The sequence below is a fragment of the Chenopodium album genome, chromosome 13, assembly GCF_948465745.1.
Source record: "Chenopodium album chromosome 13, dcCheAlbu1.1, whole genome shotgun sequence".
NCBI lineage: Eukaryota > Viridiplantae > Streptophyta > Magnoliopsida > Caryophyllales > Amaranthaceae > Chenopodium > Chenopodium album.
Window position 1 is genome coordinate 2,110,807 of NC_137846.1, and position 22,262 is coordinate 2,133,068.

The 22,262-nt window shown below is 30.6% G+C and overlaps 2 protein-coding genes across 2 annotated transcripts; both read left to right on the plus strand.

The window, feature by feature from the left end:
- Positions 1–13,315: 13,315 nt before the first annotated feature.
- LOC145575915 (hexokinase-3-like) lies at positions 13,316–18,006 on the plus strand. The gene is made up of 9 exons (XM_081633704.1): positions 13,316–13,843; positions 15,210–15,360; positions 15,450–15,635; positions 15,989–16,063; positions 16,388–16,543; positions 16,635–16,733; positions 16,846–16,973; positions 17,354–17,435; positions 17,534–18,006. The coding sequence occupies exons 1-9, from the start codon at positions 13,572–13,574 to the stop codon at positions 17,912–17,914; spliced, it is 1,530 nt and encodes a 509-aa protein (XP_081489830.1). The 5' UTR covers positions 13,316–13,571; the 3' UTR covers positions 17,915–18,006.
- Positions 18,007–20,476: 2,470 nt separating this feature from the next.
- On the plus strand, positions 20,477–22,214 carry LOC145575916 (ubiquitin-conjugating enzyme E2 20-like). Its single transcript, XM_081633705.1, has 6 exons — positions 20,477–20,784; positions 21,152–21,179; positions 21,277–21,504; positions 21,593–21,656; positions 21,756–21,815; positions 22,007–22,214. Exons 1-6 carry the CDS (start codon positions 20,666–20,668, stop codon positions 22,051–22,053), a joined length of 546 nt encoding a protein of 181 aa, XP_081489831.1. The 5' UTR covers positions 20,477–20,665; the 3' UTR covers positions 22,054–22,214.
- The last annotated feature ends 48 nt before the right edge of the window (positions 22,215–22,262 follow it).

Consider the following 22,262-nt stretch of genomic DNA (forward strand, 5'->3'; position numbering starts at 1 on the left):
TAAGTTTTTCTTATTGTAGTTTATGTGTGTGGTTTGATGTAATTGGTTGTACTGTAGCTTTGTTTAGCTCTTATAGGTTATAATCCCTGCGTATCGTTATATTCTATAACCACATGTACTCACTAAAAAAAAAAAAAAAAAACAAAAAACTTCTAATACTATTCTATAACCACATATGCTAATTTCATTATTTTTTACGCTGCAACTACAAAACATTACTAAATATCCAAACCTATATCGAGCCTTATGTACATACATCAAACATTACGATTTATAATCCATGTATGAACGCATATAATCATATATATACGAAGTAATTGATACAGTATAACTAATTGATGTCGGCTATACATCATAGAAATGTGAAAAACAATCTATAAAAAAGGTGGACAAATAAACTAGTCACTTGAAGAAAATAGCCAAACCGTCCAAAAAAATTGTCTAGAAGATCACCATGATCCTATGAAATAACTACTGACAACCAAAGTGTGTAAAATAGAAGGTGAAAAATACGTTAGTTGCATAAATTGGGGTATGACCTTATTACAGCTGGATTTTTTATTTTTTATTTTTAATAAAAGTTCACGAGCTCAAAAAAAAAAAAAAAAAAAAAAAAAAAAAAAAGCATTTGAATGAGCTGGAGTTTCTCTTTTGCTGCTGCTATGATATTATTATTATTATTATTATTATTATTATTATTATTATTATTATTGACCCATATACTAGATATATGTTGGGCCCCATTTATATACAACACACAATTGTATTGATCGTCCTCTGTATTCTGCTTATACTATCTGACTTGCAATCTGTCAAGTGTTACTAATCTATATACCCCCCAACCCATCATCATAATTTATTCATGCATGAATGATAATTAGTACTTCGTATATTGTACTCCGTAGTTAATATAATTATGGGTCGGGTAGATATGTAGGGTGGTACTACTGATTCCTTTGAAATGGTTTTGTTCTACACTAGGATTACAATATTGTGACTTTGGCCTAAAAACGCGTGTTAAAGTTATACATATTATGTTGTATGGATTTTTGAGAGTACATAAGAATATACTTAATCCCATTAGGTCACTTTAGTTTGTAAATTTGGGCAAATTGGTGTGCTACAAAATCCAATCATCTAAGAGGATCGGATCACTAAACTTTAAATTGTACTTTGTATATTTGTTATCAAACTTTTTGTGTGTGTGTGTTTTTTTAAAATAGCCATATCCCATATGCATATAATATCAATCAATGAAAATGTTCTACATTTTGCATGTGACAAATTTTGTTCATAAAACATGTGAAGATAAATTAAAGAAACCAACATTTTTAAAATAAAATTTGTGAAGCAAAGGTAAATTGAAGAAACATTATGCATGCATTCATAATGAAATTAAAAGAACATTAGCTATATATGAGCATAATGGTGGTCTTCATGAATTACTATAGTGTCAAACTGATTTAACAAATCAATAATGTCATATCATGTCGACCATGTATATTCGATTAGAAGTTGAACATAAAAACTTAGGGTAGTTACATTTTATTTATTATATCCGTTGCTTCTAAAAATAAACGAAGGAATGAAGTTAACCATGATAAATCCACTCGAAGAGCAAAATTAGTTGTATGTCTCCATGCACAATCAAGCCATTGTATGCAAAAGACCTCTTAGCTTGCATAACCCAATTCAATGTTAGAAGATGGAGATCAATAATACAGCCATATAATTATTTTAATTAATACGACGACTTCAAATTGGTAATATGTGTGCGTTGCGTGGGTCCAAAAATGATAGAGTACGTACCAATTAATAGTAGGTGGCTCCATCTCCAAGTGAAACCCTAATAAATAAATCAAAACGTTGCTCAGTACATGAATATATGATGCATGTTGCGACAAGTTGAAGGTACTTTCACTGTTAAATATGAATGGCATTCCATTCAAGATTACTTGTGTAAGTGTTTAATGATGTCAACTTGTATAATGAATTGGTTTTGTTAAAAAAAAAAATACAAAAATACAAAAATATGTCAACTTGTATGTGCCTCAATAACACGCAAGTAAAATACCAATTTATCATTTACCTAGTTTATTTAATTCCTTTTACATCCATTTTTTGGGTTGCACATAATACAATTTTCTTAATGCATCATAAATTAATTTGTATTATATATCAACTCAATTTCACATCGATCCATATGATCGATTTGTCCGATTAGTAGCAATTATGTGTTATTATTACTCCTTAGGTGTATCCAATTTTGCCTTTTATTTGATCAAATTCTCATAACATTTTGTCTTTTAATTTGAATTTCAATTATTTAACTCGATTTTACTACAATAAGCTAGCTTAGGGTTTTATTAGTATAATAATTAATTACACACTTACATGTACTACCTAACTACCTTATTGCACAACAATGCTAGATATATTGAGAACTATTTGTGGTTAAATTATAAATACATCTGTACTTCATACATACTAGACTACAAAATTAATTATACTCGACTACCTTCACAAGACTCCGTATAATTTTAGTTTTATGTTAACTTTTGCACAATTTACATTTTTTTGTCGTTGATCGAATTTTCCAGCAAAAACTAGTGACTAGTGCGTGTATAAAAATTCAGGTTAAAATGTACTCCGAAATATTAAATTATTGGATTTTTTCTTAAAGTATATTTCCAAAATATAATTTTTTGATAATTTTAACTTAATATATACAGTACTTATATTTTCTTAAAGTAATATAAGTACTATATTAATAAAAGTATAAACCATATTATTGTTTCGAAACTGATAATGCTAAGCAAGTTGATCATAATTTATAATTGATCTAACGATCGAACAAAACCGACATTTATTTATTGTGAATTTTAATTGGGTCTTTATTGTTACTTTTAATTTCCTAACAGAAAAAAAGAAAAAAAAATAAAAAATCACTAGAAAGTGATGGAAACAACTGGATATTGAGGAGAATGGGGGACATTAACATCTTTCAAATAGAGACTAGACCATGCCAAATCTAATTATTATGGCAATTTTTTAGACACTTTTGGTTGGTCGGTTGCTTTGGTAGGTTGATTAGAAGACCGGCCTAAATACCTTTTCAAAATTATACTTGTACATTATTTTTTGGTGTATATATGTAGGTAGAACATTATTTATCAATCACATTCTAGTCATCTGTCTTCGCTCGTTCGTAAAGTTTTTGACACTTTAGAATGCTTAAAAGATCAATTTAATTAAAAGGTTAATTAAGTTGATAGTTGAAACCCATTATCAGAAATATGTTTTTAAAAGTGAAAAAACATTAACCATAGATTCTCACAATTGTTCTTATATACATGTGAATTTTTACATTATTAGATTTCTCTATGTATAATTTTCAAATTAAAGATTGTTTTTTTTCTTTTTTACTGTAAATAATTTTCTATCATCTGAGAAATTGGATGTATTAATGGCTAAAGGTTGCATTAGGGTTTATATGATTTGTGCAATTAGTGAATGACAAAAGCGTTTAGGAATGAGGTACTCGTAAATCGTAATAGTTAAGAGTGTATAATACAATTTATATATACTCTATACTTATCATCATCTATACTTAGTATTTAAAAACACAAACCACAATGTTTTCATATGACACATGGTATCACAAGTCACTCATTACCCCCATATGCCACATGTCACCTCCCTTAATATTTATGTTTCAATCTTTATGCATTAATTCTACAACTTGCAAATTTAAGTAAGAAAATGAAGTGTTTCATTTCCACCATGATAAAATAAAGTTCAATTAATCAGTACATATTACATAAACATATGAATTATAACAAAAAATGTCTTTTCATCTCATAGATTTTAAATATAATTTAAACTAATTTGTCATTTCATATCCCACAATCTTTATGTATGTATATCTAACTAAATTCCTTCATCTTCTTTCACAGTTCTACCTCACTCTTTTTTTTTTCTTTAAGTTTTAGAACGAAATAAAACAATTACTTCGTATAAAAGCATACCTGCATATGAAATAATCAATCCAAGTAATAACCCGTATATTAAACGGGTCAAAAAGCTAATTATAATAAAATAGAAACATGAATTTTATGAAAGTGACTTGTACTATGGGGAGAAAATTAAAAGCTGTGGTTCTCTTTCTTTGACTATAACCCAATGTAAAGCTTGTTACAGCGCACCTCACTGCTTGTACAAGCAACCAAAAAACGGCAACATCCATCTTTTCACCTCATTACTCCCTTCGTTTCAGAATGATGTTCCTGTTTCATAAATCGATGTAAATTTTTACTCAACTTTGACCGCAAATATCTTTAATCTCACACTAAAAAAAATTATATAAAAGTTAGACATTAATAATTTACTCACCAAGACGAATCAATATAGATCCCACATGACTATATTTGTTTTTATAAATTAAGAGAAATTTAGAAGATTCTCTCTTTCTTAAAAAAGTCAAAAATTCCAAACAAGAAAATCATTGTAGAACGGAGGGAGTAACTTCATAAATTTAATTCACTTTCCACTAAGTATTTCATTCAAGTGTAGTAAATTTTGTGTGAGGTTTAATGACAATCTTGCAGAATATGGGATATTGAGGTGACCTTTAACCGAGTAATTTGCTCATTTGTTTTCATACATTAACTAATTTTGGACAAAAGATATCAATATAAGTTTTAAATTGAATAAGTTTTGCTACAGAAATGATATTTTTTTACACATGCATATTCATATAATAATATGTTCCGTATGTATAAGATAGTCACTACTCCATGAAATGTTTTCATACTTTAAATAATACAAAGTAATTTCATTTCTGACGAAATAAATTAAATCGTTCAATCAAATAAAACTTTAGCTAATAAAATGACGAGTTGATGACTACTTATATTTTAAGCTAGTGTCAAGATGGCAAGAGTGTCCCGAAGCTTTAAATAAAGTATAATATATTAATAATCGGATTTATCTAACGTCCTGACATACACTTAAACACATAAATACAATTACAGTCATAACTTAAAAATTTAATTTGATACGAGTACGATAGAGTGATCGCACTAATATAACAATGACAATTGAATTAATCAAACCAGCAAATATACAACCACCATTAAAATTGATTAGCAAGCTAAGACCAATGATCACAGTAATATGAGTATATAATCCAAAAGCTATAATATGATTGCACCCCAAAAACAAAGAGTACTTATTAAACGAACGTTGGAAATTTTGAATTGACTTCAACTACTCATTAAACTTTTGATCACAAATTAAAACTAAAATGAATTTAACTCTAAATTGATCAATAACTAAAACGTACTTTACATGCCAAAAAGTCTAAATGAGAGGTTTGATTGAAAACGCTATTTAGACATCACTCAATTTAGTTACGCACTACGTGTACTTTGCGCATGTCATGCAAATTAGCTGTCATCGTCACCTTTTAGTTAAATGGAGGGAGAAAATATTATAAAGAAATACGTAATACAATAAAGTTGACAAGGTGAATAGTCAACTTGTAATTTAAAGGCATTATTACCAAATTTAATGGAGATTCTTTTTAGTTTACTTTCTATCCTATCATTTTCCTTAATGTTCATGCTTTTGCCAAGTCAAAATATTTTAATATTATATGGTTAAGAATTTAAGATAAAGTTTTTTTATTTTCAATATCAATTAAATAAATTTGTTAAAAAGTTTCAAAAAAGTCAAAACCATACTACTCCATAATTTAAGGTATTCCGATCAATATAAATTTATAGCAAACCAATCTGATTTTTTATACTCTACAGACTACAGTATAATTTATGACTCACTTCATCTGTTTTTATATACTCACTACATTTGAATTTGTACATAATTTTTGAAAATTTGGTTGATAGCATGTAGAAGATTAGTAATAACTAATTTAAATATATACTTGATTAACTTTGTAATTCTACATAATAGTTCATGTGATTATAGCTTCCCTGTCCTCCTGATCCAAACACCATTAAAAAAATATAATTAAAAAAAAGTTATGAACCGAAAAAACATACAAGTAGTTGATAGATCCAGAACTCTAATTGATGCATATATAAATCAATTATATATTATGCAACCTCAATTTTCTCTTTTCATTAGGATAGAAAAGAGAATTGTGTTAAGTGTGTTTGTAGTTAGTCTAAACACAAACATAAGAGCCGCATTGTCGTATTGCTGTCCCTTGGGTCATTGAAAAGTTCCAAGAGGCACAACATCATTTGACTACTATTGCTTTACTACTAATGCTATTACATAAGATCAAGAAGGTTTAATTTGGATTTTTGTCCTAAATTTTTTTCTTTTAAAAACCTTCCTATCTAATATCTCTATAATACGTCAAAAAGGTTTTATTAAAACACTATCTTTAATTTCGATCAATTTAAAAATATTCATGTTGAACATTCACTCAAGCACTTATGCATGAAAAATTATTACTCCGCATTTTATAAGGTATAGAAGTTATTTCAAATATGATCACTAAATTTTAGTATATACTCCATATAAAAAATCTCGTTGAACTTGAAATTGAATTATAACTCATTTATTTTATTAGTCTGTAGGTATAGTGTCGCTTTTGTTCCTCCCCTTTTGGTTCCCCACCATTGAGAAAACGATGGACAAGGGACATGAACTTTGATGGGACAATTACATGGTATGTCCCTCTCCTTCTCATATGAATTCCAAAAGGTCAATTAAAATTTCGTACTGCAATAATATATGGCCTTTTTTATTTAATTGACCATGTAATGAAAAACAAAGTTCCATGCTTCAATTCGACGTATTAATATTCAAGAATAATTTTATTACATGCTTCAATTCTAGCTCTGTTTTATTTTATTTTTTTAGACATGTACATTTCGTACATGATCAGTACATGCACCTAACCTAAGTATAGTGAATGCCTTGGATGGTTTCTCAATTTTTTTTTTTTTTTTTTTTGGCAGGCTAGTATAAATGTGAATTCATGGAGTGTAGTTGAAGATTTGATTATTATACGAGGGCAATCAATAAGCTAGACGTCTGTTGATCGAATTTACTATACAATATATGAAATACTCCATATATTTTATGAGCTATATTGTTTTTATAATAAATAATTTATAAGTTTAGAGATGACATGAATTTTCTATTTCCTTTTCATCATGCTTTTTAAATTTGGAGTCAAAGTCTAACAATGACTCCAATCTAATATTATTCAATGTTTTTTCATTTAATTACTTTTATTTTCTAATTCCATCATTATAAAACCAATTATTTCAATTACTTTACAGTTTTATGATTTTGATTACTATTCCAACATCAATTTAATTACAATTGTTGTGCAGTGATGATTATATGTACAGCATATTGTTTGGACTTTAAGCAGGCCATATTTTATATATGAACTATATCCCTATGTACATGGATGAAGGCGCAATATATAAAAATGTACTTGTAATATAAGTATTTATTTCTACTAGTAATAATTTGGCATGGTGAAATGAGGACAAAAAATTACCCTACACATAATATGTATGATGTATAAGAAACAAAGTAAGTCTTAGAGTTATTTTCAATCCAATTTAGCAGACATCTTCAAACGAAAGGTTCATATGATTATGTGTGTTTGCTGTGAAATTTACAAATATTACTTTGCATAGTAATCATATTTAGTAGGTGCTCCAATCCTCCATAATAATTAAGGATAATTTGAAATAACGGCGCTCTCTCATTGCATGCTTCTATTAGTTCTATATACATTAATTTACATCTTTTCTTTTTTTTCTTTTTTTAATACATGTTTTCAAAGTACTCATATATACAAATATACAATATACAAAAGTTACTTTTGTAGTTAGTTTATTAGGTTGCCTGCATGTTGCATATATGAATTGAAACATATATACACCACGCCTGTTTAGTTAAAAGTGATTATCATATCAGATTATTATCAGTTAATATTAAATCACCGTTATTTTAAGTCTCCGAATCAAATCCCTACGACTATCCTTCCTAATCTAATATTTCCACAACTCCAACCCACTAATACATCATTTCTTAATACGGATTATTTATTTGTTATAAGGTAGTACCATAAAAAGTAACATGAGAAAAGTCAAATAAAAGTTTAACTCACCAAATTCAAAAAATACTCGTATCATTTACAATCCAACATAAAGTTAATTAGAAATAATCAAAATCGTTGGTCCGGAACTGGTAGAAGTAGTTTAGAAAAATTGTTAGTTTCACTTAGTCATAGCATGAGGGGAGACCAGAGTAATAACTTCAATAAGAATGGTCGTCGGTGCATTGACAAATTGACATAGTCGTCCATATTCACATAATCACATTCTCTGCCTCTTTGTCCCTTTTCTTTCACCAACAGAGTAATAATTAAATAATCACCTATATTTTTCTAATTTACGTAATTTAATAAATATGTAAAACCTATGAGTCTAAGACTATGCTCAATTTTATTTTATTTGTTTTCTTTTTTTGTTACAAGGATAAAGTATTTTTAAAATTTTGTAACTTCCTGGTGTCCAAAATTCAGAAGCTTCCTTAATTATAGAATTGATCAGTCAACGAAGCAGCAAGTACATGCAAACATGAAACATGCACAAGTGCACAACCGCACAGGTTTACATACATATATACTATGTGTTGTTTCATGCTTTGCACGTATAATAATCCCTTTGCCGCCTCGATCTTCTGCCTTTTACGGAGTACTTTGTATTATTCTATAATAACTCTCTGCGTTTGAAATTAATTATAGTATTATAAAGTATGTAATATTTTGCATTATACTATGACACTGTTTGGTAATTAGTTTTAAATTGGTTGATTTAACTGGTTTTTACTGATTGCTGGTTTGACCATATGATCGCACCAGATGTTTTAAAATTGTTAATTTTAATTTACCAAACATTGAATTACTAGCTTATTGTAAGAATGGCTCGGATAACTCTTATAAAAAGGTAGGTTAAACAACTTCTTTCTTTTGGAAAAGTTATAAATGACATATAAAAAATGTAGATGAGATTTGATGCAACACCTTAGGCATTACACTTCAAGGACTGTATTGTACTTTAATCAGGTAAGACATTCATGCTTCGTGATTAAAACTTTTAATTAAGGATTATCAAAATCAAATATGAGCACATGTATTAGTAAAGGCAAGACTATACAAAAATACAATTGCACAAGCTAAGTGATGAGGTGTGATGTATTGTTATGTGAGGCCTTATGGCTTGGTCAATTCAAGTCAAACAAAAGATTGGTAGTTGCATTATAAATTAATTATTATTAAATTTTTTTAAAACATTATAAATTAATTATTCCGTTACAGTCCATAACATACTTATAGTAATATAACATTAATACGAGTAATTAATAAATTAATAATTGATAAGTACGTGATTATGGGCGGTTTATAGGGTATTTAAGCAGAATATTCCTGATGTTCAACTGCTATCAGATGATTAAAAAATTAGTCAAAAGCTATATTAACTGTATAGTGTATACATCATATCGTTATTAGCTCTCAATTAATTAATACTTCGTACACGAATACATAATTAACAAGTAGAGGGTGCAACAGAAATTGCCAGCTTGTTAATCATAGGAACAACATTAGTATACTATAAAGTTGTATACTAGTACAGTAGTACTCGTATTAAGAGTATTATTATTTTTTCCTTGATAAAAAGGTATTATTATTAATTAAGTACTTTTGTGGTCGATTGCATGCTAGACGTGGTCCTAATATTAACTAAAATATATGTAAATGTAACATCATGCATCTTCTAGAGAATCTAGACATTAAGAATCATTCATGTCATCACCTTTAAATAGAATTTTTGAGTGCAAGCCTGTTCATTAAAAAAATAATATTAAGTAAAAATAATTTCAATTCGATAAAAATAAGTTTAGCTCAGTAAAATTTAATAACTTTAAAGAAGAATTAGGCCTGTTTACTTCACCTTAAAAAAAATATTAATTAAAAATAATTTCAGTTTAGTAAAAATAATTTCAGTTCAGTAAAAATAAGTTCATTTCAGTAAAATTCAGTTATCTTAAAAAAGAATTATAATAGAAAATCAGTAAAAATAATTTCAGTTCAGCAAAATTAATTTAAGTTCAGTAAAATTAATTTAAGTTCAGCAAATATAATTTTGTTTTAGTAAAAATAATTTTAGTTCAGCAATAATAAGGTGAAGCGAACGGGGCCTTATTAGCAAAAATAATTTAAGTTCAGTAAAATTAATTTAAGTTCAGCAAAAATAATTTAAGTTCAGTAAAAATAATTTAAGTTCAACAATAATAAGGTAAAGTGAACGGGGCCTAGCCAATACATAGTAATAAATGAGAAAAAAAGTTGATAATACTATATTAGTTAACTCAAAGCAGTCACTAAAATAAGAAGTTAAATATACTTAAATATTATACTGATTAAAGTGTGTCGAGTAAATGAAAATAAAGAATAAATGAAAATAAAGAGATTTATAATTAATACGAGTACAACAACTAGCATCGATTGTATATATACACAATACACTAATATAGTCGTATAAATCCTTAGTATTCTACGTGTATATTTCTATGTTTAGAACGTATGATGGAGAATCGAACTCGAAGAGGGATCAATTTTATTTTTTGGTAGGGGTGCTTTATGCTTTTTTTCCCAAAAAAAATAAATAAATAAATTTGTAGAGGTGGGGCTGAGCTGGAAATAGCGGGAGACAGCTGGCGGTAGTACGGCAGCTGAAAGTCCAATACGCTACTAAACGTCGCCGTTCCAACTGTCTAAAACTGTAGACGCGCCTTTGTCTCACTCTCTTTTTTCCCCTTTGCATTTACCCAACCCAAACATGGTCTTAATATTTCTTCTCTCTTTTTTTTTTTCTTTTTTTTAACAAAAATATATAAATAATTTGAAATACCTGGTTTGTCCTTGTAAATTGGGCCAATGCCAGTTGGATCCTCTCAACAAATTCTGGAAAAAAGAAGAAATAGTACGAAATACATTGGAAGAATAATATTTATGCTTAATTATTTGAAATCAGTGCCTTTCTTTGGTCAAGCCAGGTGCTTATTTGGTTTTTCATGGCTTGGACAATAATGCCCTTTTTTTTTTCCTTCCTATACTTTCCTTAAAATATACTATCACATATTCACATTGAATGATTGAAACTATTTTAGGCCGTATAAGTATCAATATTTTTTGTTTCAATTTACATTGTGTTTGTCTAGATTGCAATACTCTATTTAAAATGAAGCTAATTGACCATGATTATTCACCGAATTTTAACGAAATCATACACTAATGTGTACTCTCTTGCTAAATTTGTTTTGATGTATAATTTTAAAATATGAAGTATGTGCATTTTAAATATTATTTATTGTGTTGCTAAATTGAGGCATTCACCTGATTTTCACACATCTAAACTAATTAAGTCTTAATACAACTTATCTAAGCTTATTTTTCCGGAATTAGTGAGTAGCACAAGCTCGTACTCCACGTCACTAATATGTATGCATCGAGAAGAAACTCTTTGAAAAGCATCAATATCCTATTAAAGAAACTGATTTATTAATGATCGGTGAAAGCAACAACCCAAATTTAAAATCATGGAAATTCTTAACGAATAAAGATATGGGATAGTAGTTAAATGTGCACACCAGTTTATTAATAAGTATCTAAGACATATATTCTATAAAGTGGTACTCATAGAATCTAATTGTCAACATAGAATCAAATGCCAATTGGAGAATGTAACCATCTTTATTTTGAACATTCTAACATGTTTACAAGACTTATAATTGCTAATTATTTCAAAGTGCTTCAACATATTCCCCCCCTTTTCCTACAAATTAGCATCTTTAAACGTTTGACTAATTCATAGTTTCATACCCAAGTTCTCCCTATTTAAACAACTCCAACAAAGAATAAGCAATTAAGCTTAGTATGACTCGTAATAGGGTCATTTTTGACATTTTAAATAGAATAAAATAGGACCATTAGTCCACAAATAGTAGCAACGAATCCATTAAAAAAAGCACGTTTAAGTTTGTAATTTTGCTCATATGAGAAAAAGTCTACATCATTGAGTCAAAATAAATTAAGTCCCCATATACTTCGTTCAACAGCCAAAACCCACCAACTTCTCCAATGGCCAAGGGCAAAATCTGTAAAAACCCACTTCTCCCTTTTTAGGTCCTTATTAAAGCACATAGCTAATTAGAGTTTGAATGGAAAAACACTAGAGAAAAAGGTAAGTCAAATCGAACTTATAATAATATTATGCACCAAATTATACATCACAATATCTCCACCAGATTTATTTTACAAGAATTTGAAAGAATAGATCTTAGCTTTCCATTTTATTTTAGATTTAAAATACATTTAAATCATACATAAATATTATACTCCGAATTGTTGTACACTTGTACGCGTGAAACTTGAATTTACAATTCAATTGATTGTATCTTATTACTCTTATATTGTAAAAGTATTACTTCAACCTTGGACTGATTGGAGTGTATGTTTCCTACGGAGTAGTAAATCCAAAGGGAAATATAATATGTAATTCAATTAAAGATATTAAGAAAAATATATTATACGGAGTACTACATATATAGTATGTATTAATTCATGCTAGCAAATTAATTATCTAACAATAAACTATGTGTAAAAAAAGAAAATATCAATAAACTACGGTGAATATTCAATTTATTTTGCCCTAAAAAAAATATTCAGTTTGTTTTTAATTTTAAAAAAAATTTAATTCATATTACTTTTTTTTAATTTTTTAAGAAACCTATTCTATTTGACTTTACATGAATTTATATTGTATAGTCTTATTTTATTTACATTACATAAAATTAGTTAATACGAAGTATAAGTTGAACGGTCAAGAACCCTTATAAGAATGCCCAAACCAAACGCCCCTTAATTATTACCTACTTTGTACAACGTACAGTACTAATTTAAATATAAGTAAACGAGTGTTTCAAAAAAAAAAAGTAAACGAGGACTACTAGTACTATACAGAGTACAATTATACATTCTTCAATCACTCGTAGTTTGACCCCCGCCAAAAAATAAAAAGAACAAATAAAAATTACTTGTATTTAGCAAGATTAAAAAAGGGCAAAATCGTCATTTCACAACGAGTATAAGTAACTATCGGTTCGCTTTCCAACACTACTTAGAGAAACCCCAGTCCCCCCTTCGCTCTCCTTTTTTCCCCTTCTCTTTCTCTCTCTAATTTTATTTTCATTTTCTCTCTCTTGAACATTTCGTCGAGCAGGTGGTGTACATCGCCGGAAAACCGCCTTTTAACGGCATAACCTGACCAAACTTACTCACATCCACTTCAAAACGGCGAGTTTCAGATCGACCCACTTCAAGAACGACGTCGTTTGAGCCTTCTGGGAGGTGGCAAAATGCGGAAGAAGGGGTTGTTCTTGTTATCGGGGTTTAAGTAAATAAAAAAAGGAAAATACAAGTATATAAATAAAGAGGAGAGAGAAAGAGAGGGATGGGAAAAGTGGGGTTTAGTATAGCGGTGGGAATAGCGGTGGTGACGTGTGCGGTGGCGGCGGCGGTGGTCGGACAAAGGGTAAGAAGTCGGAGAAAATGGAAGAGAGTTGTTGGTGTTTTGAAAGAATTAGAAGAAGCTTGTGGGACCCCTGTTAGTAGATTGAAGCAAGTTGTTGATGCTATGGCTGTTGAGATGCATGCTGGTTTAGCCTCTGAAGGTGGCTCTAAGCTCAAAATGTTGCTCACTTTTGTTGATAAACTTCCCATTGGGTATCAATCATACATTTTTGATTTCAATCTTTGTTTTTTTGTTTGATGAAATGTGTTGTTAATTTTATCTATTTTAAAAGGGTTGTCGATAAATTTGATTGTTTGTTTGGATTCTTGATTGGGAATGTGGGAAAGAGATTGAATTTTGTTGGGGGTTATAAAAGTTTTTTTTCAAGGTAATTTGATGATTAATTGGGTTGGTTGATGGCATTATGAATTTTTGGATGTTTATGCTTTAATTTGTTGTTCACATTGCCAAACTTTTTCATTTTTTTTTAGGTAACAAGTTTTGACTTGTTATGAACATTGAATATTGGTAATGTGGGTGTTTGATCTAAATTAGTTAGATTTTAGCACCTGGGCAATGTAGTTACTTTATGATGTATATGGGGTTGGTGAAGTCCAACTATAATTGTTATAAAAATGGGTGAAAAGAAATTTCCAAAATGTGATGTATTCTGTTTGTTCTCTGAGTTATAATGTACTATCTGTGGCCCTTTTTACTATTCGTATTTCCTCATGGTTGATACTATTGGGACGATACTTTGGCAGATTTCTAGCTTGTTCTAGCTAATGTTGATTGTTACAATGTGTGAACATGTAATGTGGCAATGTGTCATATTATATTTTCCAAAACCCGATTTTAAAGCCGTGTTTGTAGTTGGATTTATCAAACCAAATGCTTTTGTTGAACCATTGAAGTAAAGTTTCATATTTTAATTGCTGCTTGCTCTGAGCTGGCGGCATAGGCTATGGCCAAGTTTGTTCATAAGCGTGCTTAATGAGTATTTTTAAATAATTATATCGTTTGGTTCTTTGTGGAATGAGCTATGCAAATAGCAATGTGTTGGCCGTTGTGTTTAGAGCATTGAATCATCATCATATGTTTAGACTTTAGAGCATTGTTAATGAGCTTGATAGCCATTTTTTATTGGTATACTTTTTGGTTTTTAGTTTCAGTGCGCAGTTGTGGGGGACGGTAGCAGTCATATTTCTGTTGAATGTGTGGGTTTTTATCTATGCAGCTGGCACAGTTGACAGCCTGTTGCCATTGAATGTGGACCTCACCATTGTAAAAGGGCAATATTGGCATTCTTGGAGTCATATTGTCCTGAATACAGTGAATAGTTGTGCTGTTTTTCACACTCAAGTTTTTTCTTACTGTAATGTTTTGTTAATTAGATATTTAGATGTGATACCTTCATGAAGGTAAATGGTTGTGGACCTTGTAGATTTTTATTTTGTTTACAATGCCCGATTACTGGCTGAGTGGCTGCATACTACTTGGACAAAAAGTGTATACCTGTAATTGTCTTTTTGTTTCTGTCTTATACACTCAATTGATTACTAGCAATTTTTTCCTTAGGAGTGAGAAGGGAATATATTATGCACTAGATCTTGGAGGTACTAATTTTAGGGTCTTGCGGGTTCAGCTAGGAGGACGAAGATCCGGTATCGTTAGACAAGATGTTGAAAGGAAGCCAATCCCTGAGCATTTAATGACTAGCTCTAGTGAGGTTGCTCACTTTCTTTCTTTGTATTGTCTTATGTGATTTGTTTTTTAATGTTCAGCCGTATTTAGAAAATTGGATTGTTTTCATTGCAGGACCTGTTTGATTTCATAGCGACATCTCTAAAGGAATTTTTCGACCAAGAGAATGACAAGGATTCAGACATTTCTCCAGCCCCAAGAAGGGAACTTGGTTTTACCTTTTCTTTTCCTGTGAAGCAAACATCAGTCTCCTCTGGAATTTTGATGAAATGGACGAAAGGATTTTCCATTCAAGACATGGTCAGTGCTCAGTGTGTGATCGATCGCTCATTGTTTGATTTTGTTACAGCCAGATTTTTTTTATAGATGGATTGATAGATGCTTTACTTAGTGGAATCATGTAAACATTTTAATATAAGGAGCCCCCCCCCCCCCCCCCCCCCCCCCCCCCCCCCCCCCCCCCGTTTTTATGTATCAAATCTTACCATATTTTGCCACCTTGGTAACTATAATGTAAATGTAAAAGCTTAAAGTTTGGTCGTAAAAAATGGATATCTTTCCCTTTTTGTACCTTTTTTTTTTATTTTTTTTTATGGTTAATGAAGATTTTCTCTGATTTTTCTTACTGTTTGTAATTGTTTGTTTCATCTCAGGTTGGGAATGATGTCTGTGAATTCTTGCATCAAGCAATGTCTAGACAGGGCTTAGATATGCATATTGCAGCCTTGGTAAGCTTATCTTTTATGGCTAATGTATTTGTCTGTGGTGTTTGTTGGAGTTCTTTGTGGTCAGTCTTTAATTATCAAAGCTACTTATCATTTAGAATATAGGTCTTCAACTTTCACACCATATGCTTCAGTGATGATGTTTTAAATTTACAATCCAAAAGTAAACAATTACATGCTTGATATACTGTCTAGCACATTCCTCAAAATAGGAGATAGTTGTAGTTCTTTCCTTGCCTGTGCAGTCTGTTAAGTGTTGATGGACATGGACTGCCATGCATTGTAGTCTCTGATTGAAGAGTATAATTTTAATTTGTTGTTAAGCAGGTAAATGATACTGTGGGAACTTTGGCACTTGGACATTATAATGATGAGGACACTGTTGCTGCAGTGATCATCGGGACTGGAACAAATGCCTGTTATTTTGAGCGGGCAGATGCTATCATAAAGTCTCAAGGTTTTCCAACATCTTCAGGAGGCATGGTATCTTTCTTCAACCATTTTTGGCTAGCACCTATTCTGATAAACGTTGTAAATTATTATGTACTTATGGTATACGTCTTGTATTGATCAGGTTGTTAATATGGAGTGGGGTAACTTTTGGTCGTCCCATTTACCAAGAACTTCTTACGACATCGAGTTAGATGCAGAGAGCCCTAATCCCAATGATCAGGTTGGCTTGATCACCATCATGAAATTGACTCTCAAGGAGTTTTTTACACTCTCTTCCAGCATAAGAACAGATCATGAAGGAATAATTGAACAAAAGTGTTTTCTTGCTGCAGGGTTTTGAGAAAATGATATCTGGAATGTATCTGGGTGAGATTGTGAGAAGAGTTATATTGAGGATGTCAAAGGAGTCTGATGTATTTGGACCTATTTCTTCAAACTTATGCAAAGCTTTCATCTTGAGGTATTATCCTACTGGTGACTTTTGAATGGCTTTTATGCTGCCTTTTGTTATACCCCCTCCCCGCTCTTCTCTTATTGGCATAATATTCGTTTCAACTTTGATTTTGTGTTAAAGAAGTGCCAAAAAATATTTACGGCATCTGCTTACTGGCAAGTGCCAAGATCCAGATTTCATAAATCCGCGTAGATTTTCGCTCTCTAAATTTGGCTAGCTTCCTTGATCACAATGTTGGAAACAATTTTTTAAGGCAAAATAGCCCCTACAAAACAATGATGTCAATTTTATATTTGATTTAAACCACTCTGTAAGCTGCTGCATTGATGCATATTTGTCCATGTATTAGTACTTGTAACATTATCTCACAAAGAAAATCATCTCAGGACGCCTTTGATGTCGACAATGCATGAAGATGAGTCTCCTGGCCTGGAAGAAGTAGCAAGAATTTTGGATGAGGTTCTTGGGGTATGTCCTTCTGACTGTATACTACAGCTAATTTCCCAACTGAATTTTGTAAATTTAATTCTTACATCACTTGTCTATCTAATTTTCCCTCTCCTCAGATTCGAGATGTGCCTTTAAAAGTCCGGAAACTCGTTGTGAACATATGTGACGTGGTAACCCGCCGGGCAGCCCGCCTTGCAGCTGCTGGTATTGTTGGGATACTAAAGAAAATTGGTCGAGATGGGAGTGGTGGGGTTGCTAGCAGCAGAGCCAAAGGTCCAAGCAGCAGCAATAGATTAAGGAGAACAGTGGTTGCAGTTGAAGGCGGCCTATATTCAAATTACAGAATGTTCAGAGAGTACTTGAATGATGCCGTGGCTGAGATTTTGGGTGAGGAACTCGCCCCTTACGTAATTCTGAAGGTAACTGAAGATGGGTCAGGCATCGGAGCTGCTCTTCTTGCAGCCACATACTCGTCACCTGAGACTGTTGATACGTAACAAAAAAAAAAGAAAGGTTGCTTTGCCTTATACATATAATGTGTGCATATTATATATATTTACATAATATAAGTATAGGCCTTTTGTACAAAGATGTAGAATTCATTGGGTTCGGTCCATATGTATTCAGTATATATATGGTAGTATAAGGGCGGCTTTCAGGGTCTTGTGCAGCAGTTGATAAGGTGTTCTTTCCATCCAATTCTTATTAGTATAGCACAAGTGTAATATTTTGGTAAGGATAGTGAATTTGTTCTGGGTTTGTATTGTGTAAATATAGGACAGGTTATCAATCTCATGGCCTCTCTTTCTCAAGCTCAATATTCTATGATCATCTGTGTAAATTCCTCTTCGTCACTTTCTGTATAATGTTGGTTTGCTTTCTTCATTGTTGATTTTCTATGATTCAGGCTTTTCAATTCAATTAATAACTTTTGACCACTTTATTCAATAATACCATCTTTTGGTAAACTTTTAACATTTCTTACTTAAATGTATAATAAATTGAGTTTAAGGGAGGTGTTAATGACTTATACTACGTATGTTTAAGTAACCATTTTGAAAAGGGTGATTTGAAGTAATTGACTACGGAGTCTTTTTAACAACAAAAAATTGCAAAATTGAATTAGACAAACTTTTAAAATGCGAACTTAAACAACAAAAAATTGCAAAATTGAATTAGACAAACTTTTAAATTAATTGGATATACAATAAATTCGTTATAAAGTTACTCCTAAAATGAGCAGAAGTTACCCTAATATGGATAAAAGTTACTCTGACATAAATAAATATTACGAAATATTTATGCTTTATTGATAATAGTTAGTCAAAAAATTGTAAAAGTGATTCTAAATTTGATAAAAAATGACCCCCAATATACAGTAAATTGCTGTGCACCGAATGTATACGAAAGTTATTCATTGAATTATGTTTCTCACTTGAAACTCATAAGTCAAACCCCTTCATCGTACTTATAAATTTAAATACTAAGCCTAAAGGCTGAGGGTGATGGGGGCATTTTGATGGGCTTGGGCTGTTAGAAATTTTAGTATTAGTTGGACTGAATATATATACCTCGTTTCAATTTTCTAACAACTTTGACTACAATTTTTTTCATCTTAGTAGTAAAAATTAAAAAGCATTTGTTAGTTAGTCTCAAGTCTTCATCTATGTTTTCAAACTATTACAGAGTAATATGATTTTTAGTTTTTGAAAGAATGTATTATCATTTTATTAATGGAGATTAACAAACATATTGATGATTAAAATTGTATAATAGATAACGTGCAACTCTAATTGTTGTCATTATTAAAGAATTCTTTTTCTTTTTTGACGAGATTATTAAAGAATTATTAATCCCTAAGAATAGTATAAGTCATTATTAAAGAATTCTTTTTCTTTTTTGACGGGATTATTAAAGAATTATTAATCCCTAAGAATAGTATAACAATTGAAAGTCCCTTCCCCCCCCCCCCCCCCCAAAAAAAAAGTAAAGCAATTGACAATTGTTATAAGGGAAATTGTTCCGTATACCCCTAAGGTTTAAAAAAATGCACCATATACCCTTGAAAACTTTCAAATGCACCATGTACCCCTGACGTTTGTAAATAAATGCACCAAATAACCCTAATCCTCTAACAAATGCACATATCATTGACTTATCAAACTAAAATCATGCCCACACACCGACTCACTTTTAGTACTTTATATTTATGTAGTAAAACCGCCTAAAAGCATAAATTAAATCAAAATTTAAACTCCGTTGATCATTCTAAATCCTAAATTTTTGGGTGTTAGAATTTGCTTTATTAATTAAGTTTATTTATACTTAAATGATTTAGCATTAAAGTAACATTAAACTGTAATGATTTGATGCTTAGAGAGTCTCAATTTAACAAAATTAACATTTATTGTGAGTCTAAGGGTATTTGATGCAATTTTATACAAACCTCAAGGGCACACGGTGCATTTAAAAGTTTTCAGGGTATACGGTGCATTTTTTAAAACCTCGAGGGTACATGGAACAATTTCCCTTGTTATAATACTGTAATTGATTTGTAAGATCTAATCCTTAATCAATTTATTAGGCACAAAGATTTACATACATGCAATATAATTGTACATGAAAGTACAATATTAAATAATACTTACGATCATACAAAATATATCAGTATATTTAGGTGTAACAAATGAGAGCTTTAAGATAAAGAATTTTATTCTGAACATGATTTTTGAAAACAATAACATTTAAACCTTACTTATTGAACTTATGCAATATAATGAACAACTTTGCATCAAAGTTATATTTTTATTTTAGATCAAGAACGTCTGCATTAAACCTGGATAATTTTTATTTTCCATCAACTGTTGTGATTTGTGAATAAAGGGTTGGTTTCCAAAAAAATTTAAAGAAAACAACAAAACAACTCCTCTTTCGCTAACTAAAAACTAGCCGTTGGAAAAGGACGCGTATAATCACGCCGCTCAACTCTAACGTTCCAAAAACACATCAATATAATTAAAAAAAAAAGTTTATTTATTTCTCAAACTTTTTCTTCATATTTTAATTTCAACATCACAGTGTTTATAACCCCAAATCAATCAATCTCTTCTTCTCAAACTCATCACTTTTCTTTTTCTCCCTATTTTCTCTCTCCTCCTTTCTCTCTCTACGAAAGAAGAAGAAGAAAGGAATTTCAAATTTCGATTTTCTCAAGTTTCTTTCTCTTTCTTCTTTCTTTATCTCTTTAAATGGCGGCGATGAACGGCAGTTACTCCGACAATACTCCGGCGGCTACTCCGGCGGGTCTTCCGGCGAAGCAGAACGTTGCTCCGGCTAAGACTGTTGATACTCAATCCGTTCTTAAAAGGTCAATTGATTAACTCTTGTGTCAATATAATAAATTAATTAATTCTGGGTCCTTGGAATCTGTAGTTTCAATTACGTGGTTTGTATGAAGAATTTCAATGATTCGATTAGTACCCACTACTTGAAATTAGTTTATTCATCCGGGTTTTGATTGAATTAGATTAATTTTATCGATTTAGAAAAATGATTATTAGGGTTTCAATTTAGGGTTTTTAATTGAATAAGCTCCATCTTGTTGATCTAGACATAAAAATTAGGGGTTTTTTTTTTTTAAAAATCATTTTAATTTGGGGGTTTTAATTTTAATATTAGTGATTTTCTGACGATTTCTTTCCTTATTTTTTTTTTTTCTTGCGATTTTTGAACAGGTTGCAGTCTGAATTAATGTCTCTTATGGTAAGTAATCATAATATTACAAGAATACATTTTGCTAATTAGTTTTAATCAACTAAAACATAATTCTAAAAATCTTTATTTTGTTTGTTTGAATTAGATGAGTGGTGATCCTGGAATCTCAGCGTTTCCTGAAGAAGACAACATATTCAACTGGAAAGGAACAATTCATGGAAGCAAAGAAACTGTATTTGAAGGCACAGAATATAAACTTTCCCTAAGTTTTCCTGCTGATTACCCATTTAAACCCCCTAAAGTCAAGTTTGAGACTGGTTGTTTCCACCCAAATGTCGATGTTTTTGGTAACATTTGCTTGGATATTCTTCAGGTACATTCTGATTGTTATTATTGTTTCGATTTCGAGTCCTCGGCCACCTCGAACCGCCACACTAACGGTAAATTTATGAATTGTGTAGGATAAATGGTCATCTGCTTATGATGTGAGAACTATATTGCTATCTATCCAAAGTTTGCTTGGAGGTAATTAAATTAAATTCACTTAATTTGGGAATTTTATTTTGTTTTTCTAATTGTAGTAGTGATTATTAAATTTTTTTGTTTTTGGGGTTGTAATTTCAGAGCCTAATACCAGCTCACCATTAAACACACAAGCAGCAGCTCTTTGGAGCAATCAAGAAGGTTGGTGGTGATTTTGGGTTGTTGATTATTTTAATACAAATTAAATACTATTAATAATTATCATATTAATATTAGTATTCCCTCCGTCTCTAAATGGTTTTGCGGAACAACTTTTAAAGACGGAGAGAGTATAATATATCATAATAAAAATAGTGGAGATTTTGACTGAATTTATGTTGGGTATGATGCAGAGTATAGAAAAATGGTGGAAAAGCTTTACAACAAGCCAGCAGCATAGAGAGGGGTGTTAGATGATGAAAAGGTTGGGTGGTTTGGGAGCATAGTTTATGATGATTTGTTAGGTTGAAAAGACAAAATTCTTTGTGTTTCAATCATTTGTGCCAATCATTTGTTGTTACACAGAACCTTTTTATTTTAATGGAATTTTTACATTTTTTTTTGCCTAATAATTTATTAATTAATATGTGTTTATCTCCTTTTGGTATC